Raw genomic sequence first — 25,964 nt, 5'->3', positions numbered from 1 at the left:
GTTGTTAATATTTGGCCACATATGCTTGATCACTTCCTCCCTGTCTGGATAGATGCATGTTTTTTCTGAACCATTTGAGAGTTGGTTGCAAACATTCTGCCTCTTTACCTCTACTTAGGAGTGTGTTTCCTTTGAACAAAAACATTTTTGTTGGTTTATTTTACATAATCAATAAAAATTGTTAAGGAACTTTAACAAAAAACTAGCTCGCTATTTTACCCCCTTATCCAGAGTCCAGTCTAGGGCCACAGTTTGCCTGTATGCATTGTTACGTCTCCTCACTCTCCTGGAATCTGAGAATTAAGGTCTTCAGCCTTTCTCTGTCTTTCACACCATTGATATTTTTGAAGAGTACAGGCTGGTTTTTTGTAGAATATTTCTCAATCTAGGTTTGGTGTTTTGTCATTAGATTCAGGTTATATTATCTGGGCAGGAATGCCACAGAAGTGATGTTGTGTCCTCAGTGCATTACCTCCGGAGACGTGTGGTAGCAGTATCCACTGCTGGTGATGTTGGCTGTCCAGGCATTCCATGTTGAGACTGTTCTTGTAGCCATAGGAACTCTGACGTGTAGATACCTGGACTCTGACTGTAGGAATTCTGCTTGGTATTCGCTCTCCTAAGTAGGCAGCATTCTGTTCAATCTCAGTTGAATCAGGTGGGCCTGCGCTGCCCCCCAGCTCTTTCTCGCAGCATCACTATCTGGGACTCCCAGCTTCCTGTGAGGAGTCCTAACGCTTCCTCTTTCTCGTGCTAGGTCACATCCCTTAGCCAGAATCTCTCGGAACCAGTGATTATTTCCTCTATACGATCAGCATATTTTTAGTGTTTTCTTGGTTTCAAGTTAAGTTCCTTTGGCTCTAGCAAGGTTAGGCTTCAGAGAAGTGGTTTCAGAGGAGAATTTTATAGCTGAATGTAGGGAAGAACTAGGTGCCATCAGGTCAACTGGAGTCAGATTCAGGTTCATTTTATCCCAAACCACAGTCTTCTGGGTTAACCTTATTTGGATTATAGTTAAAATTTGAGTATTTACTATGTGTCATTTACAATGCTAAGCATTCTCTGTGTGTTAGCTTTTTATATTTAAAAAAAAAACTCTAGGAAGTAGATGCCATTTTCTTTGTTTTCCAGAGGAGGAAATAGAGGCTTGGAAAGGTTAAAGTAATATGTTTAGCAATTACCAGGACTCAGACTCATGTCTCTCCAACTTCAAAACCCTTGTTCTTTGTAAGTAAAGAGTGGCTGGGAGGATAGTCCCAGTGGGGCTGTTAGTGTTTCAGTCTTCACAGATTGAAATGCAAAAAGTAGTATCATTGCTAGATCGGAGGTCCTTGCCAGCACCTGTCATTAGGAGTTTCGGAGATATCTCTAAGTAGAAGAACTTAGATTTTCCCAGTATGGATGTGCCCAACCATAAGACCCAGTTGCCTGGGATGGTGCTGGTTTATACCTGTTTTGTTTCCTGGCATAATTATTAATAGTGCCCCACTCAACTTTTAAAAGTATTGTGGTTTGGACAATTAATATGGTCCCCTATCCATAATCCCTCCTGAGTTCTTTTCAGATTAAGGTAGAGACTGGTGTTTCATTGTAACTAGCACTAACAGAGGTTGGTCTGTTTTTACTTACCTCTTTCTTTGCCCCCGCCTCAAAATTGGGGGCATTTCAAGTTAGCTTTGGTTTTATAGTCTGTTGGCCCAACTAGTTTCTAGGCATGGTTTGCTTAATTTTGTCAACAGTTAGCAAGATTTTGCTATATTTGCTTTATCATTTTTTCTGCCAAATCATTTAAGATAAATGACACTATAGCCAAATGTACTTCTGTAGCCGAAATAAGCTCATAAATTTATATAAACATATCCTGAAACCTAATCAACATAGCAGAGGAAACTTTTGTAGCATGAATCATTACCTCTGACAATTTGGTTTTCATTTGTAAGATTCTCTTAGAGCTTTTAGAGTTAGGCATGGTGGAGTGCACCTGTAGTCCTGGCTACTCAGGAGACTGAAGTAGGATTACTTGAGCCTAGGAGTTTGAGGCCAGCTTGGACAATGTAGCAAGATCCCATCTCAAAAAAAAAAGATTCTCTTAATGTGGGGTGTTACCTGTATTTGTGTGCTAGTGTGATGCTCCACAGGTCTGCAAGACATAGCCAGAAAGCAGTCCTGGCCTTGTGGCTTATGGGTGTTCTCATACCTTATATTCCCTTTTGTTTTGACAGTGCACGATCTGATTTTCTGGCGAGATGTGAAGAAGACTGGATTTGTCTTTGGCACCACACTGATCATGCTGCTTTCCCTGGCAGCTTTCAGTGTCATCAGTGTGGTTTCTTACCTCATCCTGGCTCTTCTCTCGGTCACTATCAGCTTCAGGGTCTACAAATCTGTCATCCAGGCTGTACAGAAGTCAGAAGAAGGCCATCCATTCAAGTGAGTTGAAGTTTCACAAGCAACATTCCACATTTTAGTGGAGAGGTTCACTGAGGCCAGTCAGGTCTGCAAATCAAGAATTATCGAGCCTAATGCAGCTGATTGGTGGCATGAACCATCAGATGGAGACCTTGAGATCACCTTAGGAAGTGTCCAAGTTAGGAGCCAAGAACTTTTTGACAAGCTAGAGGCTCACATTTCAAGACAAAAGAAGACACTAAATTCCTGAGCAGGGTAGGGAAAGCAGAGCACCGAGAACAGCACTCGGTTAGATGGGGTCCTGGGTGCGTATTCAAGCCTCCATATATAGTTCAGTCTTCTTCTTTTTTTTTTTTTTTTATTTCATCTTGTTATGGGGGATACAGAATTGCAGGTTACATACGTTGCTCCTGTACCGCCTTTCCCCCCCAGTCTTCTTCTTTTTCTTTTTTTTTTTTTCTTGAGACAGGGTCTCACTCTGTTGCCCACGCTAGAGTGCCATGGCATCAGCCTAGCTCACAGCAACCTCCAACTAACTCCTGGGCTCAAGTGATCCTCCTGCTTCAGCCTCCTGAGTAGCTGGGGCCACAGGCACACACCAACATGGCCGGCTAATTTTTTCTATTTTTAGTAGAGGGAGCAAGGTCTCCCTCTTGCTCAGTCTGGTCTTGAATGCCTGAGCTCAAGCTATCCTCGCACCTCGGCCTCCCAGTGTGCTAGGATTACAGGTGTGAGCCACCTCGCCCAGCCTAGACTTCAGTCTTGAAATGACCTTGAAAGCGTGGTGTAGAGGCTGTGCTCTTGGTAATAGCAGAACTTAGTGTGTTTACTCTTGGTTTTATTACTGATTTCCTTCTTAATACCACAGGCAAGTCAGTGGGGCATATATTTTTAGGATCCAGTTTCTAGCTTCTCTGATTTTGCTGTAACTTTAATAAATATTAATATTTTCTTCACACTTTCTCTGAAATTCTTAGCCCATAAGTCGTTTTTACTGTGACATTAGCAAACAATAGTTTTTGAAAGCTCTTTTCTCATAGAGAGAGAGACTCCCCTGTGGCCTCTCAGGACCCTGACAGCCCAGGCTTCTCTCTGCGGCTCTGCTCCCTGCGTGTTCTGTTGGTGAAAATAGAAGGACTGGCGTAAATTACATGTGGCATTTTAAAAATTTTACTGCAAATATGTTTTAACAAATAAATAGCTGTTGAATGAATGAGTGAATAAACTTGCTGTTTTGCCCCAACCTCGGATATCTCAACGAGTTGGTCCCCCTCTCTTGCTTGACACTATTGTAGATTTATAAAATGTGTTTTACAAAGTTGTACTAATCACAACATCTAACTTTTATATTTGATAATAAATATTGTCTTAAGTAGGAAGAAAAGATATGTCTGTTACTCTTCTGTTTTCCCCGCAAAACCATAGGCTCCTTAAGGCAAAAGTGGTCTTATGTTTCCTGACATCCTGGCACCTACCAGAAAAATAGGTCATGGAGCTGGGCTTGGGGGCACATGCCTATAATCCCAGCTACTCAGGAGTCTGAGGGAGGAGGATCACTTGAGGTCAGGAGTTTGAGGCTGCAGTGAACTGTAATCATGCCTGTGAATAACCATTACACTCCAGCCTGGGCAACATAGTGAGACCCTATCTCTAAAAAAAAAAAAAAATTAATTAAAAATAAAGGATCATAATTGTAATATAAAGGTATGACAAAATAGAAAGCCATTTATAATAAAGTAACATGTATTTCAGTCACTGTTTCATTGCTTGGACCTGACTACACCAAAAAACATAGTGAAGTAGTCAGATACTTGCACTACCTGTATGATCATCAGTGGAAATACGGTTTTCTAAAATGGCTAAAAAAAAAAAAAAGTAAAGTTTTAGCATAAACAAAATACAGTTCTAGAAAATTCAGGATATGTTAGAACTGTGGAAAAATACCTTGTTTTTATATGTCCTGGGCTCTTAATTATAAATAGGTTCACCTTCATGAATATCCAATGAGGCAATAAAAGTTATGCAGAACACAGGACAATTCTTTATTGTGCATGACTGTCCCACACTTTGCAGACATCCGGCATCTTTGCCTCTGCCTGCTAAATGACAGTGGTTCCCCCTCACCCTGTGACAGTAAAAATTGCTCGTACAGATTTCTAAAATGCACCCTAGGTGCCTGTATCACACTCCAAAGAACTGCTGTGCTAACAGAAGATCTTTTCCTTCCATGTCAAATATGTGACTGCTGTTTCTTCTTCTGAAAAGAGCCTACCTGGATGTAGACATTACTCTGTCCTCGGAAGCTTTCCATAATTACGTGAACGCTGCCATGGTGCACATCAACAGGGCCCTGAAACTCATCATTCGTCTTTTTCTGGTGGAAGATCTCGTTGACTCCTTGAAGGTTAGTAGCTTCCGCAGCTTTTGGTGGTGAGGCTGAGAAAAACCAGGGAGTAGGTTATAATTCAGAGGAAAAACAGTGTATAGGTTTTTATCAGACAAAATGAACATATGTTTGTCTCAGTCAATCTATAAAAATGGGGCAGGGCGCGGTGGCTCAGACCTGTAATCCTAGCACTCTGCGAGGCTGAGGCGGGAGGATCACTTGAGACCAGGAGTTCAAGACCAGCCTGAGCAAGAGCGAGACCCTGTCTCTACTAAAAATAGAAAAATTAGCTGGGCGTGGTGGTGCCCCTATCGGCCCAGCTACTCGGGAGGCTGAGGCAGGAGGATCACTTGAGCCCCCAGGAGTTGGAGGTTGCTGTGAGCTATGATCACACCACTGCACTCGAGAGAGCAAGACTCTGCCTCAACAAGGTCTTACCCCAGGTAGGGAACCAACATCGGGTCAGTGGTAATATAATTGGCAGCGGTATGCAGGTAGTCTGTCTTTGGACGTAAAAGAGCTACAGAATTCTCTCACGTGCTCTGAAATGTATAGCACAAGCGAGGAAACCTTCATTTTGAAATTATCTATGCCAGACATCACTCAATTTGTGCAGACTTAATTAGCTGTAGGAGAATAGCAGCAATTATCCTGACTTTTGCCTTACGGTTATTTCTGCTTCACCTTCTGATGTTGGCCTCCACAGCTGGCTGTCTTCATGTGGCTCATGACCTATGTTGGTGCCGTTTTTAATGGAATCACCCTTCTGATTCTTGGTAAGATGACAGGGAAAATATCTCCGTGCTCTTTGAAGTTATTTGCAAGAATAAGAGTGAAGAGTCTGCCCAGCATAGTCCCACTCATTCTGCAAGGTCCAACCTGTAACATCCATAGAAACCGTGTAGTAGATACTGGAGGAACCTGTGTTTATGGTCACAGATTTATTAATGGTTCCTGTTATAAAGAGATATCAAAACAGCTGGAAGTAAAGGAGAGTTGTCTAGGTTTGGTTTAAATATGGGGATCTTATTTATAGAAACTATTTTTGTAATTTGGAAATTGCTATTTGTGGTTTAAAGAAAGTAGCCTATATACCTGGAGAGGGGTTTTTTTTGTTTGTTTTCTACACAACCCTAAATTAGCTCTCTTTATCTAACTATCCTTAATTGGGAGCTCTAGCCAGGATTTCTCATTTTGAGGAAGATCTGTTTTCCATATATTTCATGAGGAAAAATGTAGGAATTACTTTGTGTCTGGAGACTCTGGTGCCATCTCACATTTACGCTCGCCATGTCCCGCGATTCTGTCTTACAGCCGAACTGCTCATTTTCAGCGTCCCGATTGTCTATGAGAAGTACAAGGTAAGCATTTGTCTGTTCTGAATCAAATGTACCAGTTGATGTATGCCTAGTTTTAGTTCGTTTTTGAGACTTTCAAAGTTCGGAGTAGTCTTTTAATAACCAATCTAATTCTGTGAGTCAGGTGCCTGTAAGAAACCGGTAACAGTGATTTCCTCCAAGGAGAGAAACTAGAATTCAGGACGGAGATGAGTCAGAAGGAGGCTTACTTTTTTCATACCTTGTGTGTCTTTTGAGTTTTTATCACGTGGATGCATTATCTATTCAAAAATAATGAGTTGGGAAAATGCTTAAATGAATAAAAGCTGTCTAACAGGAAATTTAAATTGGTTATTAAGAAAATCCACTGGTGTGAGCAGATGTTTGCACTGTGGGGTGGTGCGTACCAGGCACACTGGGTGCTGTGAGGGTATTCTCTGTGGATTGTCGTCCATCAACAGACTTTCTGGATGTTTGGTATTAAATGAATTAGTCTGACCCAGGGGCATAACATATTTATGACTACAGAATACAAATTAGACACAGTTTCCAGTATTGAGAAAACACTGTACTCCAATATCTCTAAAGGAAATACCTGCCTAAAAGTAAGACTGACTTCTGCAAAGATGCATGATCCGTTCTTTAACAAAGTGTGGGACATTTATAGCATAATTTGAAGTCTAAAACCAGAAGTTTTTTAAATACTTTTAAAAACTTGCTGCACCATGGGCATTTATTTTCATTTTCTAGACTAGTCAGTAATGTTTTTTTTAAAAAATGGTTAAGCTAGACAAAGGAACAGTACCTTCAGGAAAATTGTTAATCTTTGTGTTACCACAACTGAGCCTACTTTCCTTCGTTAAAGACCCAGATTGATCACTATGTTGGCATTGCCCGGGATCAGACCAAGTCAATTGTTGAAAAGTAAGTACATTTAGGGACCACATTTCATCATGACATGTACTTTTTTTCCCCAATTATCTTTAATCCCCTGCATAAAATGCTGATGCCAAAGAAAGTAATTTTCACCCGGATAAAAACCTTGGTTAAGGCCAGGTGCAGTGACTCAGGCTTGTAATCCCAGCACTTTGGGAGGCTGAGGTGGGAGGATTACTTGAGGGCCAGGAGTTTGAGACCAGCCTGGGCAACATAGCAAGATCCCCTCTCTACAGAAAAATAAATAAAACAAAATAAGAGGAAACTATGAATATAAATATCCAAACAGGTCTGGCTTGATGCCAGGGTCTTCACCTGGTTTTTTTGCTTTTTTTAGGTATACATTAGTGCTAAAACTAGGTGGACAGCTGGCAGAAATATGTATATGGTTGTTGTTTACTCCTGATTGGTGAAAGATGGTCGTAGCTCAGCTTCAGACCTGATGTCTTGATTGCCAGTGTTAGCTGACATGGTCATCTCCTGTGGGATGTGACGCTGTGGAGGGTAGCCTTGACAGTCACTTAGGGGAATGAACAACCACAGTGATGGGTAGCCTTAATGATTTCAGAACACCTTTGCCACAATAAAGAGCAGCTTTAATGTCCTGTGAAGGACTAGAAACTGTTGCTAGCTTCTGTGGTCATGAGAACCAGGAACTGATGACCCATGTCCTTTTAACATGTTTCCTTGACACTTCTGATTCCTTTTGTGACACTAGTGGGTGATCTGGCATTCCTTTATCTGTACCTCTTAGAGCCAGAGAAATGGGCTCTTGCGTTACGGTTCGTAGAGCATAGTCAGCAAGCATCATGCCCAGATACCCTCATTCTTTTCTGGAACCCCCAGTGAAGGGCACAAGAGGTTTTGGCAGTGAAAGATGGCAGGCATGGGGGTGGGGAGGTGTCCTTGTGGATCCTGCAGGCTCATCCCAGGCTAGACTTGGCCCCTGCTTCTTTTTATCCATCCCTGTGAAAATAGGAGAATGTTTTCACGTTGCTAAAGCAATGTCTTCTATTAAATAGCATCACTGTTAAAATAAAAACCTTGAGCAAATGCTTATGTTTTCATATTCATTTTTTTCCCTTTCCTCAATAGGATCCAAGCAAAACTCCCTGGAATCGCCAAAAAAAAGGCAGAATAAGCATCTGGAAACCAGAAATGCAACAGTTACTAAAACATCATTTACTAGTTATAACGTTGTTACTTGTACTATGAAGGAATATGCTCAGTGTCAGCTTGAGCCTGCATTCCAAGCTTTTTTTTTTTTTAATTTGGTGTTTTCTCCCCTCCTTTCCCTTAACCCTCAGTATCAAGCACAAGAATTGTTGGACTTAAAAAAAGAACTTAGAACCCAAAATAATAAAGAAAGAATCAAATTCATAGGATAAGTCAATACCTTAATGGTGGTGGAGCTTTTACCTGTAGCTTGGAAAGGGAAAGATTGGAGGTCAAAGAGAAAATAAAAGATAGAACACCATCTCTTAGGTCCTTCTATCGAACTTTCAGGACGAGTCTTACTCAGTTTCCCATTGTAGTTTTGCCCTTGTTTTTAAGTTAAAAAATAATGATTAACTTAATGAAGAAATTATTTGGGGACAGGAGTGTCTTTCCTTCCTTGGGTTTTTTGCAGCCCTTGGGTCCCATCTTCCTGCCCCACAATGTGAGCAGCTACTCCTAATATTCCTCTTCTTCATTTAATGATATAACTTTCAACTCTGTGAATAACTTAGAGGTGACAGTGGTAGTTCCTGATTCCCAGAATGCCATCTGATTACAAAAGAATTGAAACAGAAAGTAGGGTCAAAGAGGGAGTTACAGGAGCACTGAGGTGCCCTTCCTCCACCTGGGGAAGGAGAGCTCCACCATTTGGGAAGCTGGTTTCTGTGTCTGTTCTCTCGGACACCACTTCTGAGGGTTAGTTTGAGAACTCATTCCCAAATGTGCTTTCCTCCCTCTCCTCTGTCCGCCTCACCTCAAGTTTAATAAATATGGTTGTACTTTTCTTATTATGAAATAAATGTCTGTAACTGCTGTACACTGCTGTAAACTTGTTAGAGAAAAAAAATAATCTGCATGTGGGCTCCTCAGTTATTGAGTTATTGTAATCCTATCTCAGTCTGTGGGGGGGGGGGCATTTTCAAGAGATAAAGTACAGAAACATAAAAAGCCTTTATGTTGATCTTTTCCCTACAGCTTCCTTTTTCACATTCTGCATCTTTAGCCTCTGTTCATCATTTTAGCCTAAGGACCAAAGCCAGGCTGGCTTGAGAGATTGTGTCTGTGGTTAAAAGACCACAAATTAGTGTAGGGAAGTGTATTTTGTGGTTCTTTCGGAGTTTTAACTGCTTTGAGGCTAGCTTATGGGTGTGTGTTGTTTGGAAGTTTCTTTCATTTACAGTCCCATAAAATGTCCCCTGGCATGGTCCAGGGTGCTCCTTTGGAGAGTGTTTTCCAAGAAGTTTTAGGTGAGGGTGACCAGGCAGGGCGAGATCGTGTTGATGGGCTCTGTGTACAATTAAAAGGCAAAAGAACAACTCACACTGACATCAGGTGGAGGGCAGTTGGGAAGCTTTGATTCCCATTTGAGGTTAAGTTTCTTCCTCCCTTCAACGTGAAAATGTAGCAAACTTGAAAGAAAAGTCATTTGTGAGCTCATTCAGGTGTAACTCGGTCATGATCATCCAGAGGGACTTGCACTGGTGAGTCTGAAGTAAGGGCCCAAAGTACTGCAGCTGTAGAAAGTAGTGGGAGGAAATTTGCTTTCCACTGTTTTTTTTTTTTTTTTTGAAAATTACTTAGGTATTTGGATGGGTAAAAGGTACCCTTGCCTTACTCTATTTTATTTTCTTAGCCCCCTTTCCTTTTGAATTTTTTTTAACTGATTTAATGTTGTAGTAGGAAATGCATTCTCCAGTGTCATCCTTTGCTCTCCCAGGAAGTCAATGCACTGATCGTCTTTTTGGGCTTCCCCTCCAAAGGACCTCTTTCTGCACTGGAAGCCTCCACGTCTAGCTCTTTTCTTTAGTTGCTGCTGTGTTTCAGTAATTGAAGAGATCTTTGTGCCACGCAGGCAGGTTTTTTTTGTTTTGTTTTTTAAGAAAAACCTATAGATGAAACAATTACTAATGAAACTGTGTGCGTGTCTGTGCGTGCAACATAAAAATACAGTAGCACCTAAGGAGCTTGAATCTTGGTTCCTGTAAAACTGCAAGTCGATGTGGTATTAATAAAAAAAAAAAAAAAAGAACACGACAACTGTGGTGTCATTCTGCTAACTTTATTCTTTATACACAGTTTGGGTAAAGTAAGATCCAAACAAGGCTTCCACTCCCCCCATCCTCACTTCACTTTGGGGGCTATAAAAAGCAACTAATAGTTGATACTGGTAGGGATTCCCAAGATTGTGGAATTTCTATAGTAGAGCACAGCTGTGTATTTGATTTCTGAAAGAAAATGAGACCCTCTAAGAGGTGACCTTAGGAGAAAGATGAGGAAGTGGAAGGGGCCAGAGGAGTCTGTTGTCCCAGTTTACACCAGCCTGGGAATGTTCCCTGCCTGCGATATGAAGCAGCCTATAAATCACACACAGCCACAATGCACTTAAATTGGGAATCAGTCACCATGGAAAATGGGAACCGAATACATCAGGTCTTTGCCGAAAGAACTCAAGCAGTCATCTCTGATTACCTCTTCCCCTAAACTAAGGCTGCTGTGACCCTTAAGCTGGCTTTTAAAATTTTATTCAACATACCTCTTAGACTGAAATATTCTTTAAATGACTGATGCAAACTTCACAAATACGCATACAAATGTTCGAATAATGTCGCTAAGTAACATGGTATATAAATATGTATTCAGAGTAACATTTACATATTGGCCATAATAGCAAGCATACCATTAACAAAAAAAAAAATAAATCATGAAGAAACTTCACCTGTTCATGTCAGAATCCCAAGGCGAGGAGGCACACCTGGGGATGAGGACAAACTAACCCCCAACCTCTAACCTGTGAGGCCATAGCTTCAGTCAAAGAAACACTACAGCAGTGCTTCCTAGATCTCTGGTGCTCAGAACTTCAGCTGCATCAGGGTCATTGGAGCACTTTATCAGACTGGATGGCTGGGTCCCACCCAAGTTTCTGGTGGCTGGTGGGACCCAAGAATTTACGTTTCTAGCACATTCCTAAGGTGCTGCTGCTGGCCCAGGGGCCACACTTTGAGAACCACTGATGTGCTTGGCTGTCTCAGTGAAGACATCCACTCTGTCCTCCTAAGGCCTCTCCTTGCCGACAGATGGGGAAAAACCATTCCTAACCTGCTCTCTGCCCTGGCTTACCTGAACTTCGGCAGTGGGCTTGGGTGATTAAAATTGGCCGCCCCAATTTGCCTACTGTTTTTGAGCGGGCAGAGTAGAAAAAGAATACTCATTCTGGATCTGAAAACAATATGCGTGAAGGAAAGTAAAAGAATGGCAGTACCCAGCCTGGTGCCACCCAAAATCCCTGTTTTCAAGTTTTTAATACTGTCTCAAAACTTCTGGAAGTCCAAACTCACTGGCATTCACTTTTCCCGGCAACTGACAACCCATTCAGGATCTTCCAGAAACCCTGGTGGCCTCAACAAGAAAACAAAGCCAACAGTGCCCTGCCGGGGAGGCCTTGGGCCAGGCAGGCAGCCCCACTTCTGGAGTTCTCACTGGGGAGGGGGAGGCTCTGGCTTGCACCTTGCAGCCCAGGCCCACACCAAGAGCTGCCCTGCACAGCTCAGCATACTCATCCCAAGCAAGTGTGCAGTTCTTTGTCACCCCCAGGAGGCACACCTGCACGGTGATGGCCTGCACTGCCCAGCACATGTCAACCCTTCGCAGGCCTATGGGGGAAAGAAGTTTTAACAACTTGCCAGAGATTGGGAGGTGGTGTAGTGCAAAGAAAACACTGAATTGGGAGTTGGTATTGAATTCTAGTTCTCGTTCTGTTCCCACCTGGCTGTGTGATAATTTCAGTTTCTGGGCTTCATTTTACCTAGGGGGGATGGGGGTGGTACTAGTGATCTCCAGGGTCCCTTCCAACTCTGACAATCTTGAATTATATAAAAATGCTACAAAATCCGTGGTATAAAATCCAACTCCCAAACAGGAGGAGTCAAGGGGACCGGGCCTGAGGCACTTGAACCTTGGGCTCTGGCCTGGGGGGCAGGAATGAGAAGCGGGGCTGCCGCTTTGCCCTGTGCTTTCCCACCCACTAAGGCAGCCGCTGGCCCCAGCTGCCAGGGTCCCTCCCCCTCCAGACCCAACCCTCAAGTCCCACCCGCTGACCTCCACCCTGATTTTCGGACCGAGGGAACTGTCTGCAGTGGCCTTGCTTTGTGGCGATATCGGGGCCCAGAGAGGCAGGGGCAGCCGAGTCACTAACATTAGCACGGCCTGTTGGGGTCCTTCCACCCGCCTCTGCCCTCGCTCCTTCTTCCTTTAGGTCCTTCCTCCACCACCTCACAGCTTATCTCTGACACACGCATAATAAATAAGACATTTGCACATGGGGTGTAGGGTCAGCTCTTCCCGCCCCGCCCCTTTTCATATAAAAGCATTAAATACAGTTTCCAAATAAAATACAAAGAGCAAAAAAGGGCCTGATCTCGGGGCCAGCTGTTCTCCACAGGAGAATGAATATACACATCCCTCTCGGACCTGCCTGGGAGATCGCGGGGCCCCTTCCCCGCCTCACAGGGCCTGGCGCTGCCGCGGGGAGGAGAAAGGGAGGCCGAGGCCCGGCCCCGGGCCCTGGGGACAGAACGAGCGGCGCGTCCCCCACGGACAAAGGGGGAGGGGGACGGGGACGGGGCGGGAACAGAACGCCCCCGGCCGGGACCACCAGTGCCCCGGGCTCGGACGGACCTGGCGCTGGACCAGAGCGCCCGACTCTGAGCGTAGGGGTAAGCGGAGGGCCTCGGGGCAGGAGGAGCGAAGGAAAAAAGTGCTAATCCCTTTCTGCGATCTCCGTCCGGGCGGGCGTGGCGGCGGCCCGGAGGCGGCGGGGCCGCGGGGCGCGCGGGCGTAGCTGGCCCGGCCCGGCGCCCACCCCGCCCGGCCCCGCCTCCCGCTGCCGGCCCCCGTCGCGGCCGGGGCCTCCGAGAGGCCGAGAATACCAATCAGGCAGGGCGGCCAGCAGCCCCGAGCCGGGAGCCGAGCCTGCCGCCGTGCAAGGCTGCCGAGGACCGGGCCCCCGGCCAGGGCGAGGGCCGGCGCGTCCTTCCCGGCCGCCCTGCGCCCCTCCTTCGGCCTTAATACTGACTGGCGGCGTCCCTGGGCCCGCCTGGCGAGTGCTCGGTGCTACGGCGTGGAGGCCGCTTTGGCTTCTCGGAAAACGTGGGCCCCTGTGTGGGGAGGGCTGGGGCTCCCGGGCCCAGGGGCGAGCGCGCTTCCCGCAGCGCCCCGGCGACAAGGGGACTCGGCGGCACGGAGCAGAAGCGCCCAGTCTCCGCCCGGCCCGGCCAGCGGGGGGCGCGGCTGCGGCGGGGCCGCGGGAAGCGCCTGCACCCGGCACCCGGAGAGGGCCGGGCCGCCTCCGCAGGGCCCGCCCGGCCCGCGAGTCAGCTACGCCCGGCACACGGCGCCCGGCTTGAGGTCCGCGCCGCTGTCGCGCGGGGCAGGAGCGGGCGGCCCGAAGCCCTCGTGGCCGTAGCAGCGCAGCGCCGCCTCCTCATAGGCCTCCAGGATGGTCTGGCGCTCCTCGGGCGTGAAGTCCATGGAGAAGGGGTGCACCTGCAGGATGTGCCGCTTGATGGTGCTCACCTTGAGCGTGGCCAGCGCGCCCCCGCACACCATGCACACCAGGCCGCGCCGGCTGCCGTCGTAGTCCATCAGGTACTCGCCCCGCCAGCGCGGCTGGTAGTTCCGTCGCTGCTCCCGGCTGCGGGGCGGCGGCGGCGGGGGAGGCGGTGGCGGCGGCAGCGGCAACACGAGTGCCCCCGGCTCCTGGCTGTCCTCGTCGTCCTCCTCTTCCTCGGCGGGCCGCTCCAACGGAGCCTCAGGGGAGAGCGGGACGTCGCCTAGAGGGGACAAACGGTGGCGCTGGAGCTGGTGGGCGGAAGCAGGCCGGGACCCGCGTCCCACCTCCGTGACCGCCCGACCTCTGCCCTCCGGCCCCGTACCCCCAGTCTCCGTTCTACCCAGGCAGCGCCCAACCCTCTCTCCCTGCCTGGCTGGGAGCCCTACCCGCTCTCCCTCTCCACCTGCTCTGGCCCGCACCAGCTCACCCCACCACTCCTCCGCTGGCTCCTCCTCGTCCCCTCCCCCCTCCTCGGAGGCCGCAGCTGTGCTGGGGGCGGCAGGGCCCCGGGGGGAATCGGGGCAGGGCAGCCCCAGGGCCAGCAGGTGGGAGGCCTTCTCGCTCCACTCCTGGGCGATGAGGGCCTTGACCGGCCCGCTGAGGCGGGTGGAGCCCGGGTGGCGCTGGCGGATGTGCCGCTTGATGGTGCTCATCTTGAGCGAGGCCAGCGCACCCCCGCACACCATGCACACCAAGCCGCGCCGGCCGCCGTCCAGCTCCATGAGGTACTCCAGCCGCCAACGCTCCTGGTAGTGGCGGCGGTGGTCGCGGCCCCGTGGCGACCCGCCCGGGACCCCCACCCTCTCGCCCTGGCCCTCCTCCAGCTCCTCCGCCTCCTCCTCTGCCAGCCCGGGCCTCTCAGGGACCCAGCCAGCCTCTTCCTTTACGTCTGGGGGGCTGAGATCCTGAGAGGAGGGGGCTCCAGCAGCGGGGGCCGAGTCCCGGCTCTTTCTGGTCAGGTCCTGGGGGATGAGGTCATCGTCTGTTGGGGAAGGGGTGAGGGAGAAGGGCTCAGCCTGCTGGCTGGGGTGCCCTTACCCACGCAGAGGGGTCCATCCTTGCTCCTCACCCCAGCACCAAGCTAGAGACCCTGGCGTGTGTGCGTGTGTGCGTGTGTGCGTGTGCGTGTGCGTGTGTGTCTGTCTGTGTGTGTAGGGGGTGGGGGTGAGTTCCTGGCCTTCAGCTCTCAGCTAGAGGTTCCTGCCTCCCAGTTTTGGCCACAGACCCCACTGTGCAGCCCTAACATGAGAGGGTCTCAGCCTGGGATGGGCCTCGCACCTGCTGGGGACTGGGTGAGCTCAGACAGCGCCGCAGGCTGGCCACCCCAGGCCTGCAGCAGGGCACTGCGCTGGGGGCCGCTGAGCCCCAGAGAGCTGGGGTGCACCTCCAGCACGTGGGCACGGATGTCGTCCAGGTGCAGGCTGGGCAGTGCCCGGCCACAGGCCATGCACACCAGCCGGTTCCCCCGCGGGTCATAGTCCATGAGACACTCGGCCCGGAACCAGTTCTGCAGGGACTCCTTCAGCCTCCTCTCCAGGCGCTGGGCCCCCAGCCCCCTGTTGCCCCCGGCCCTCCGGGAAGCTGAGAGGCGCAGACGCCGAGCCCGGGGTGCCACTGGGCCCCCTCGCCGCTGGCGCCAGCAGCCCCCACCAGCTGGGGCTTTGCCTGAAAGGGTTGGAGGGAAGGAACTGAGACGACACCGGCCCTCTCAGGGACCCCCCGCCACGGCCAGGTCCACCACAAGCCTCTCCCTCGCTTGGCTCTCAGACTCTGAGGCCCCAGGCCTAACCTCTGCCCTTCCCTTCCTCTCCCCTCACTCCTTGCCTGCAGCCCCCTAAATCCCCCTGCACACACTAAGCCCATCCACTCCTCAGCCAGAACCAGAATCTGACCCCTGCCCCGTCAGCCGCACCTTTCCAGGCCCCTCCCGGGCCTTCACCGACCCAGCCTGGCCTCCCCACTCCTGGCCCTTCCCTGGCCTGTCCCCCAACCTCCACTCTGCTTGATCCTTCACAGACCACAGAATGTCAAAGCTGCCAGGGACACTGGAGGTCCCCCACCCCACTGTCCTCCCTCACTATTGTACAGTAAGGGCAATAAACAGACCCCACCCAGAAAAGGAGCAGTAACCTGCTCCAGAAGACCAGCTAGATGGCAGAGAAGCTGTCCCCATAGGGCCTCACTGGCCACCTGGGCCCCTGCCTCTCCATGACCTGAATTACCTGGGCCCTTGGGCGGGCAAGCTGGGAGGCTGGCCCCCTCCTCCTCCTCCTCTTCTTCCTCCTCCTCCTCCTCCTCCTCAGCCCCCTGGACCCCCAGGCCCTCAGCCTCTCCACAGGCCCCCAGCCCCAGGTGGGCGTCCCAGCTGTTGCTGATGACTTCTTTCTCCCGGGGACTCCAATGCAGGGAATAGGGGTGCTTTTGGCGGATGTGCCGCTTGATGGTGCTGAGCTTGAGGGTGGCCAGGGAGCTGCCGCACACCATGCACACCATGCCATGCCTCGCAGGGTTGAAGTCCATCAGGTACTCCAGCCGCCAGTGGTCGTGGTAGTAGCGCCGGTGGTCACGGCCAGGGATGCGGCTCTTTCCAGGTCTGGAGGCCCGGGCCTCACAGTGGTCTGAGTATTTCCTGCCTGAAGATGCTGGTCCCCTGGCCCTGGAGGAGGGCAGGGGGGCACTCCCCCAGGACCCCAAGGCACCCCCTTCCAGCTGAAGATCTTGCCCTAAAGAAGGGGAAAGGGAGACAGTTTTCAATCTCTGATTTCCAGGGAAAGAAGTCAGGGCTTTGATTTTGAAGCCTGAGAAAGGGAGGTGGGGGTGGGGGTGTTCAGGGACAGGAAAAGGGATGTAGGAGAAGCAAGGAGTCAAAACATTGGCCCTTTACTAAGAGCAAGGACCCTTTAAGAGAGGATCAAGAACAAAAGGATGCAGGGCACTGTGTGAACTAGCTCTGACTTTAAAAAATAAGGTGGGAGCCAAGGAGGCAGCCAGCTCTGTAAGGTGCCCTTTTTGGATGAGAGCTGTAGGGATAAAGCCAGGAGAGCAGCAGCAGGCGGAGCGGAGCAGGCAGGGGGGCCGAGGGGAACAAAGGGGGCATCTGTCTGCATCCAGGGCTGCACACAGGACCCACCCGCCTGGGGCCCCAGCCAGGAGGGCCGCACCCAGAGGTCTTCTCCCTTTCTCCAGTAATGCCTCAAACACAGCCTCCTGAGAGTGCCATTTTAGGGATGAGCTGAGCACTGTCGGTGGGCTCCCCCACAGGAGGGATCCCCAAGACAAAGCTGTCAACACCTCCAGGGAAAGGAGTTTCTTAGACCTGGACTTCCCCAGAGTCTGGGGAAGCCAATGACCCTGAAAGCAGATGGCAGGAGGGCCACCAGAGTAGCTACTGATGACACTGCAGCAGGGAGTGGCCACCACCCACTGGAGCCCATTAAGTCTTTCTGGGGATTTATTTTTTGCTCTGGCAGGGTGCCGGCCACTGCCCAGCAATCACAAGGGCGGCACTGGAGAGGCCCCACTAACCCAGTGGCGTTCCCTTAGCCAAACAGACACCCAAAGCAGTCCTGACCCTTTTTTATTTAGAAAATGGTCTCCTCCTGGGCACAGAGGCTGTATGGGCGGGTTCTGGTCATTCTCCCAGTGGAGAATCCCAGGGTTAGAGAAACAAAAGACAGGATCAGAAAGGGCTCCTGTCACCGTTGTGGGGGGTTTTTTGTTTGTTTTAGTTTTTAGTTTTTAAGTAGATCCATAGAATCTACTGGCTTCAGAAGCATAGATAAGGGTTCGAGTCCTGGCTTCACTGTTAACTTCCTCTGTGACCTTTGATAGGTCATGTCCGCCCAGTGGGCCTGAGCTTCTTTGTCTGCAAAGGCGCTGAACAGCTAGCTGGTCTCTAAGCATCCTTCCAGCGTCCCAGCCAGGCTAGTCTAAGGTGGCTTGGCCCTTTAAGAGCCGAAAAAGGGGGAGGAGCTGAGGTTCTTTAAAAACAAAAGGGGCTGGGGAGTTTCTGGGAGGGGAGGGAAAGGGAGGGGAGCCCAAAGATTAGGGCAGAGTCTCCCAAGCCTGGACGGGAACCTCCCCGGGTCTGAAGGCGTTGACCCTGCAGCAGGGAAACAGACTCCTTCCAGAGCGAACGAGGATGGTTCCGCTACAGCTGACAAATTAGGGCAAAAAAAAAAAAAAAAAATTTTTCCCAGAAAAGAAGGGAAGAGATAACGCCCGGGCAGGAGGGGTTGTCTGCCTTTGTGGGCGAACCCAGCCCTCTAAAAACTGCCCGCGGTGGGGAAAGGCGGTGATGGGCCCCGAGGCGCAAGCTGTGCAATTTCCTAGGGAGAATGTGGGGAAGGAAAACGGTGCATGTCTCTAACAAGGCCACAGCCAAGCGCGGCAGCCGGTTCAAATACCGGAGTTCCGAGCCCAGCTGAGCAGAGCTGAGCCCCGCTGGGGGAAAGCACCCGAAGGGGACCCAGGGTCTGGGTAGACTTTTAAGAGACAGCGGGATAAGGGAGACCACCTGGGAGTCTGAAAGAGCAAGGGGCGGGGGCTGCAGATCCACCAGCCCAGAGCTCCGCGGCGCCTCGCCCCTCGGGGCCCCTGTGGCCTGGCCCCCAAGGCGGGGCGCCGCAGGCTGCCGCTCCGCCCTTTAAGGGGTAGGGGAGCCGCCGGAGCCCCCCGGGCCGACCCCGGGAGCTGGGCGGGGGGCTCCCCTGATGGCCCTGCAGCCGCGATCCACGCCCACCAGGTGGCGCCCCCGGCCGCCCTGCCCGCGTCCCCCCCTTTGTTCGGCGGCGGAGAGGGGCCCCGAGCTGCAGCCCTCCCCTCCCCCACACCGGGGCCCCCGCCGGGCCGCCGGCCCCAGCTCTTACCGCCTTCGTCCTCGTCTGGCTCCGCGCCGCCGCTCGATCCGGCGGGTGGCAGCCGTCTGCCCCGTGCCGAGGCCAATGCTGGCCCGGGGCCGCCCCTGCCGCCGCCGCTCCGGCTCCGGTGGTCCCCGCCGGGCTCCATGCGCTGCTGCGGAGCGGGGCCCCGGGGCGGCGGGGCGCGGGGCCGCGGAGCCGGCGGCGGCCCGCGCGGGGCGCTCGGTGCGCGGAGCCCCGGGGCGCGGGGCGCATGCACGGGGCGGCCGGCCGCACGGACGGCAGGCTGCTCGCTCGGCGGCGCGGGCTGGACCGGGGTGGGGATTCCTGTCTGGGGCCCCTGGGGCTCCTTTAAGGGCTCCTGGGTAAATTTAAAGGGGCCGCGCGCTATTTCCTCCTGCCAGCTCGCGGGGGGCTGGGGGGAGAGGCGGGAGGCGACGAGCCCAGCCGAGGCTCAGCAGCCGGCGCCCGCTCCGGACGCTCGGAGCGCGGACCTCGCCGCCCTCGCGGGCCTGCACCGCCGCCTCCGGGACTCTGGTCCCGGCTCGCGAAGGGTCACCGAGGTGGCGAGGGGCGCCCGCGTCTGCTGCGACGCGCTTCCACTCAGGCTCCGCTCGCAGCCACCGCCCCCTCGGGGCATCGCAGCGCCGGGCTCCCCGCACCGGCGCAGGCTGGGGAGCGCCTGATGGGGAGGCCGGGGTCCCTGCCCGGGGCTGCCTCCTCCCGTGCGAGCGGGGAGCGAGCTCCGCGCGGGCCCCAGAGCGGACGCGACTGGCAGGGGCCCCAGATGGCTGCGGCCCCGCCGAGAGGGTGGAGCCGCGGGGGCGGCCGCGCCCCCTCCCGCGGGAGCCGCTCGGGACCGCTGGGAGCTCGGGCTTCTCATGGGAGGGGCGGACGGACGAGGCTGCACAGAGCCGGCCAGGGTTGGGGGCGGCGGCCACAGCGACTCGGCCCGGGAGAGGAGAGGGGGCGCGCGGCAGACCGGCAGAGAGCCGGCTGCGCCTGGGCCCGACCCTGCGGGGCGGAGGTGGCCCCAGGATGGAAGCTGGGAGCAGAGGGCGCGCGCGGCCGTGACTCAGGCTCCTGAACCCGCAGGCCTGGGGGTGCCTGACGAGGCCCTGGGCGCAGCCCCAGACCCCGCGCCCGGCCCGGAGAAGCGAAGAATGCTGACCCCGGGCGGGGTATCGGGCATCTGGGGACGCGCGATGCCACGGCCGGGAAGCGCTGGGCGGACCCTGGCTGCGGGCCCCGGGGCGCCTCCGGACCCCCAGCTCCCAGAAAGCAGAGAGTAGGGACCGGGAGAGGAGCCAGGGGCGCCGCAGCCCGGGTCCTGCGAGGACGGGCTGGAGGAGCAGGTGCTCGCTTTGCCTGTGGTTGGTCGCCCACAACAAAGGCGATTCCTGGAGATCCAAATTACAGGGTGCGGGAGGCCGCCCAGGGCCCTATAATCTAGCGGTGGGTTTTGTTCTCTTCGCTGGGGAGGCACCCAGCAGTCTCCGTTGACAGACGCATTCGCTCGCCCGCCCGCCCGCCACCCGCTGTGTGCCGCATGCTTTTAGACGCTGGGCACACAGCGGTGAACAGGACAGACAAGAAGATACTGTGCGTGACTTAACAGGCACCCACCGCTCGTGAGAAGGAAACCGTTCCAGCCTTTCGGGAGCCAGGCGAAACATTACTTGGAACACAGGAAACCTGCCCCTGAAATGTTCGTGAGAAGGGGTCAAGTACTAAGATTTCTTAAGTGCCTCGAGGGCTCTGTCACGATGTCCCGTGTCTTCCTCAACCCGCACGATGCCCTGCGGGAGACATCACCCTGGGTAAACTGTCCCGCAGCTCTGCTCTGTCGCCGCGGCCCTGCCCTCAGGGAGCAGCTGGGAGCGGGCCCTGCTGCTGTTGGAGTGCCACGGGGGGCCACGAAGTGGGCATGCCTTCATTCATGATGTCCTTCCCTTGTGCGGGGCCCAGGAACACAAAGAGAAAACAAGACACAGACCTGGCCTTCACATACTGCTACGGTTTAAACAAAACACAACCCAAAAAAAGCTAAAATGAAACAAGACTGTTCCTCTGCGGACAAGGGGCCTCGTACTTCATTCTAGTTCGGCTGCTAAATTACACAGGGAGCCGGTGCTCAGGGCTGGCCACCGTGAGACACTTTGGGGGTCTGTCCTTCCAGCTGCTGTATGTGAATAAAGAGGGTAATTTTGTTTCTTACTGAAAGAAAAGGATCAAAGCCACCTGGAGCCATTTTTAACAACCTCTGGCCGTCCCCTCCTCAGCCAGGTCCTGCGCACTCAGTCTCAGGAAGGGTCCAGCCTCCACAGCTCCGGAGCATTTTCCCACTCACCACTTGACCCTCAGCAGCCCTGTGGCGCTGGAACTTTGCTGTCCAGAAGAAATGGGGACTCAGAGTCAAGAGCCTGGCCCAAGGCCATTCATTTGCTTATTCATTTGTCCCCTTGTTTGGAAGGCACTGACCGAGCGAGCAAGCGGCCAAGTGCCTAGCACTGGCTAGGGCTGCAAAGGCGTAAATACAACCGAGCACAGTGGGGCAGTCCGCCCCCCACTGTGGGGAGAGGAAACCGGTGGCTCTCGGGGCCACATTCTAACCTTCTTGGGCCCTAGGGACTTTTGCCTTCCTGAGTGTCTTCCTCTATTTAAAAAAAAAGAAAGAAATGTAAATAGTTTCATACATTTTCATGGGCCCTACAAACTAATTTTTCTGTTAAGAAAAATTAGCACATTTTCTTTGACCTTTAAAGTTTGTTTTTATCATTTAATTTTAAAATAAATTAAAAATTTCTCATTTGCCAACGAAGTTACGGTAAGACACCAGTGCCCCCAGGGCCGGTGGGCAGCCAGTGTGGACTGCAGTCCGGGTAGCGGGAAGCCCAGGGAAGACTTCCTAGGTCAGGCACTGCTGGAGCCAAGTCTTGAAAGGGCAGGAGGAGAAGGTAACCAGGGCTTTTCCGGCAGAAGCCAGGGAAGCTCCAGGTGAAGGAGGGTTTCAGGTGGCAAAGGCAGAGGAGGAAGTGGAAATCAGCAGGGACAAGAGGCTTAGGTGCCACATAAAGAGTCTGAGTTTGTCCTGAAGATACTGGGAAGTGCCCAGAACTTTGCAGACCATTCTGGAAGCAGCTGGGAGAACACTATTGAGGGAGGGAGATGAGAGAGAGCAGGACCCAGGCCTCCATTAGGGCAGTCCACACCAGGATCCAAGACCCGCGTTCAGGCAGCGGCAGTGGGGGCAGCGGAGAGGGGGTGACAGGTTTGAGCAGGGCCAGCACATCCCGGGGCAATCTTCACTGCGCTGTAAGAGGAGGGGCTTGTAGGACAAATGCCACCTATGCCCCTGGCTGAGCCAGGAAGAAAGGACAACTCTTCTCACCGAGGGGTGTTTGTTAGGTAAGTGCTGTACCTGACAGCTGCTTACACGCAGAGGGGCCTTTGAACTAGTTTCCAACAAAGGCCCCTTAGAGGCTTGTGGTTCTAATCTGAGCCACGTGGAGAGGGTAGAATCCACAGGACGGTGCCCAATCCAATGTGATGATCCTGGAAAGGCCAAGCTAACTCCAAGCATCTGGACTGAGAGGAGAGGGGATAGAAAAAGAAAAATAGATTTAGGGATGGAGAAGGAGGTCACAAGCTGGAAACTTCAGAGCCCATCTCAAACTCAGAACTCCTAATTTTTACACTTGGCCTCTTCCACACTCTCTGACTCAGATTCTTCTCGGTCCACTGTCTGGTGTCTCCTGCCGGCCCTAGGTCTGTGGGCTCCCTAGAGCCAGAGCTCCCCAGGGGTGCAGCTTCCTCCCAGCGTGTCTGTGGTTCCCTGGGCAGTCGCACTGAAGGAAGAGCCACAGTGACAATGACAGAGGAACCGTGAATAGTGTTGAAAAGGAAGTTTTAAGGAGGTAAATACATTAACCTCACTAGACCCAAATTTGCCACAAATTCTGGATCCTACTTTTCAATCTGTCTCAGAACTATAAAACAAATAAATACTGCTTCTAAAAGTACCTTTCAACATCCTCCAGAGAGCAGACCTAAACTCTTTCAAAGAACAAAGAGTCATAAGTCACATAGCCTGTGAGTGTCAAAGGGACCGTCTACGTAGACTATAAATGAAATCGTCCCTTGTAAAATTCCAAAGGAATTCCAAACCTACAGATTATATCCAGGTGTAAACCAAAACTTTAAACTTTGTATATGTGCGTTGGGGGAGAGCAAGTGGAATTTTAACCCCAGACACTTAAATTTGAGAATAGAGCAACCAATAAAGCTTTTGTTTTTAGAAAAGAAAAAATTGGCAAGCTGTTTCCCAATGCTCATTTAATCGAGGGTTCAGTAGAGGTGACTGGGATATGACATTCCATGAGGGCCAGTTACAGATGAGAAAGGAAATAACTTGTCCAAACACAGCTAGTCATTGGTGAAGACCACCCTGAGCCTGTCTCCAAATCCCTGACACTTAAAAACACTTTTTTAAAATTATAAACTGTTTCAAACATACATAAAAAAACTATTATACAGCAATATATGTATATATACTCATACCTCTCGCTTTAACACATCTAAACATTTTGACACATTTGCTGCATAACACCTTTTAAGCAATGAAATATCGCAGAGACAGTCGAGGCTCCTCCGCTGGCCTCCCTGCTCCACTGTCCCGCCCCCTTCCCCAGGTTCACCCTTCCCCACACTGGTGCTGGCATCGCCACACTGGTTCTGACACTTTCACTCCCCACGTACCCAGAAACAATACAAATCAATGACTCACGTTTTTAAGCTTTAAATAAATGGTATCACTCTACACTTATAATTCTGGAACTTTCGTATGCCTTTGCACTTCCCCCACACCACACAGTTTATTCTCAGACATGCTCGTTTATTCTTTCATCCAACTTCTGCTTACTGAGCACCTATCATAGATAACGCCACTGCGGTTGACTCAGATAAAAACCCGCATTCTCACACTCTGATTTCTGATTCCCTCCTTCCCTTGGAAGAGCTGGTCTGTCTGTTGAAGGATTCTTTCTTTCTTTCTTTCTAAAATTGTGGCAGGAACACGAGATCTACTCTCTAAAGAAATGTTTCTGTGCACACAGTACATTCTTGTTACCTGTAGGCACTGCACTGCCCGCAGGTCTCCAGAGCCGATTCCTCTTGCTTAACCGAAGCTTCCTGCTCCTTGATGAGTCAGTCAGTCCCCACTTCCCCTCCCCCCAGCTCCTGGCAGCCACCCTGTCACTCTTTGACTCTATGACTCTTACTCTTTTGGGTACCTCCTGGAAGTGGAATCACGCAGTATTTGTCCCTCTGTGACTGGCTTATTTCATTTACTGTAATGTCCTCAAAGGTCATCCACGCTGTTCCATGTTGCAGAATTTCCTTCTTTTTTAAGGCTGAATGATATCCTGTTGTATGTAAACAAGACATTTTCTTTTTTTTTTTTGAGACAGAGTCTCACTCTGTTGCCCGGGCTAGAGTGAGTGCTGTGGCGTCAGTCTAGCTCACAGCAACCTCAAACTCCTGGGCTTAAGCGATCCTACTGCCTCAGCCTCCCGAGTAGCTGGGACTACAGGCATGCGCCACCATGCCCGGCTAATTTTTTGTATATATATATTTTAGTTGTCCATATAATTTCTTTCTATTTTTAGTAGAGACGGGGTCTCACTCTTGCTCAGGCTGGTCTCGAACTCCTGACCTTGAGCGATCCACCCGCCTCGGCCTCCCAGAGTGCTAGGATTTCAGGCGTGAGCCACCTCACCCGGCCTAAACAAGACATTTTCTTTATCCAGTCATCTGTTGATGGACATTTAGGTTGTTTCCTTGTCTTGACTATTATGAATAATGAACATAGGGGTGCTAATATCTCTTTGAGATCTTGATTTCAATTATTTTGGATAAATACCCAGAAGTGGCATTGCTGGATCATATGGTAGTTCTATTTTTAAATTTTTGAGGAACCTCCACACTGTTTTCCATAGTGGCTATACCATTTTGCATTCCCACCAACAGTGTGCAGAGGTTCCAACTTCTCCACATCCTTGCTAACAGTTGTCTTTTACACTGAAGCACGCTTAATGCCTAGGCTGTATAAACCATTTATTGGGGTGACCTGATCAATCAGAAAATACAGGATAACCTTCCTGGCCCTACCTGTTGATGTCAAAGGAAGGATAATTCTTAGGGCCAGCGTGCACGTGGCCTGCGTGACCCCCGCCAGTGAGGAACACCACAGACGCATCAGAGGGTTTCTCAGAACCAGCCTCAGATGCTGGCTGCTGCTGGCTCCCCAGGAAGTTTAGGGGACATCTCCAAAATGGTCCCAATGTCCCACCCTCCCTTGAGGATTTTAGTCTTCCCTCCACCTCTCCACCCCACTAAAGAGGGACAGTCCCATGATGGGCCAACTCTTTGGCCAGGCCATGAGCAGAAATGAGGCACAAGGGGTAATTGACAAGCACGGCCTGCCTTCCTGCTCCTCTTTAAATGTGTTACAACTGTACATTTGGGGCCGGACACAGTGGCTCACACCTGTAATCCCAGCACTCTGGGAGGCCTCAGAGGATTGCTTGAGGCCAGGAGTTCAAGACCAGCCTGGGCCACACAGCAAGACCCCTGTATCTACAAAAAATAGAAAAATTAGCCAGGCATGGTGGCGCACACCTATAGTCCCAGCTACTCGGGAGGCTGAGGCAGGAGCATCGCTTGAGCCCAGGAGTTGGAGGTTGCAGTGAGCTATGACGCCACGGCACTCTAGCCAGGGCAACAGAGCGAGACTCTGTCTCAAAAAAAAAGCTGTACATTTATAGTTTCTCGGTTCCCTTTCCATCACCTGTCATCTAACACAGAGCCTTCCAGTGGTTGTTCAATATTTCATTAATCCTGTCTCTAAGAATGAGTCAGCATACTTTTAGTAGTAAATGATGGAAAACTCAACTCAAACTGGTTTAAATTTTTCAAAGGAGGTGAAGGTATATTAGCTCATGGGACTGAAAACTACAGAAGAGCTCTTTTCAGATGTGGCTTGATCTGAGGCTCAAGCAGTGTCACTGTGATCTTAGTGTCTGTCTGTCCGCCTGTCTGTCTCTCTCTGTCTATACCCTGATCCCTTCTTTGTTGGCTGCCCATCTGGAGAGATCTTTCTACGTGCCAGCCCCCAGCACCTCCAGGCTCACAGCCTCCCCACTCCAAGGCCC

The 25,964-nt window shown here is 51.4% G+C and overlaps 2 protein-coding genes across 2 annotated transcripts in view; one reads left to right on the top strand and one right to left on the bottom strand.

Annotated features, from left to right (window-relative positions):
• The window catches only part of RTN3 (reticulon 3), a 51,792-nt gene extending 43,522 nt beyond the window's left edge, over positions 1–8,270 (top strand). The window contains exons 2-7 of the mRNA XM_069471691.1: positions 2,223–2,430; positions 4,675–4,813; positions 5,502–5,571; positions 6,110–6,156; positions 6,998–7,056; positions 8,164–8,270. Coding sequence (XP_069327792.1) covers positions 2,223–2,430; positions 4,675–4,813; positions 5,502–5,571; positions 6,110–6,156; positions 6,998–7,056; positions 8,164–8,209 — 569 coding nt within the window. The 3' untranslated portion in view covers positions 8,210–8,270. The remainder of the gene's footprint in view (positions 1–2,222; positions 2,431–4,674; positions 4,814–5,501; positions 5,572–6,109; positions 6,157–6,997; positions 7,057–8,163) is intronic.
• A 5,389-nt stretch (positions 8,271–13,659) lies between these two features.
• ZFTA (zinc finger translocation associated) lies at positions 13,660–18,901 on the bottom strand. The gene is made up of 5 exons (XM_069470286.1): positions 18,763–18,901; positions 16,117–16,617; positions 15,173–15,559; positions 14,322–14,876; positions 13,660–14,114 (listed from the first exon to the last, which is right to left on the bottom strand). The coding sequence occupies exons 1-5, from the start codon at positions 18,899–18,901 to the stop codon at positions 13,660–13,662; spliced, it is 2,037 nt and encodes a 678-aa protein (XP_069326387.1).
• Positions 18,902–25,964: the final 7,063 nt, after the last annotated feature.

The sequence above is a fragment of the Eulemur rufifrons genome, chromosome 6 (assembly GCF_041146395.1).
Source record: "Eulemur rufifrons isolate Redbay chromosome 6, OSU_ERuf_1, whole genome shotgun sequence".
Classification (NCBI taxonomy): Eukaryota; Metazoa; Chordata; class Mammalia; order Primates; family Lemuridae; genus Eulemur; species Eulemur rufifrons.
This window is presented reverse-complemented; position numbering and strand designations above follow the sequence as displayed.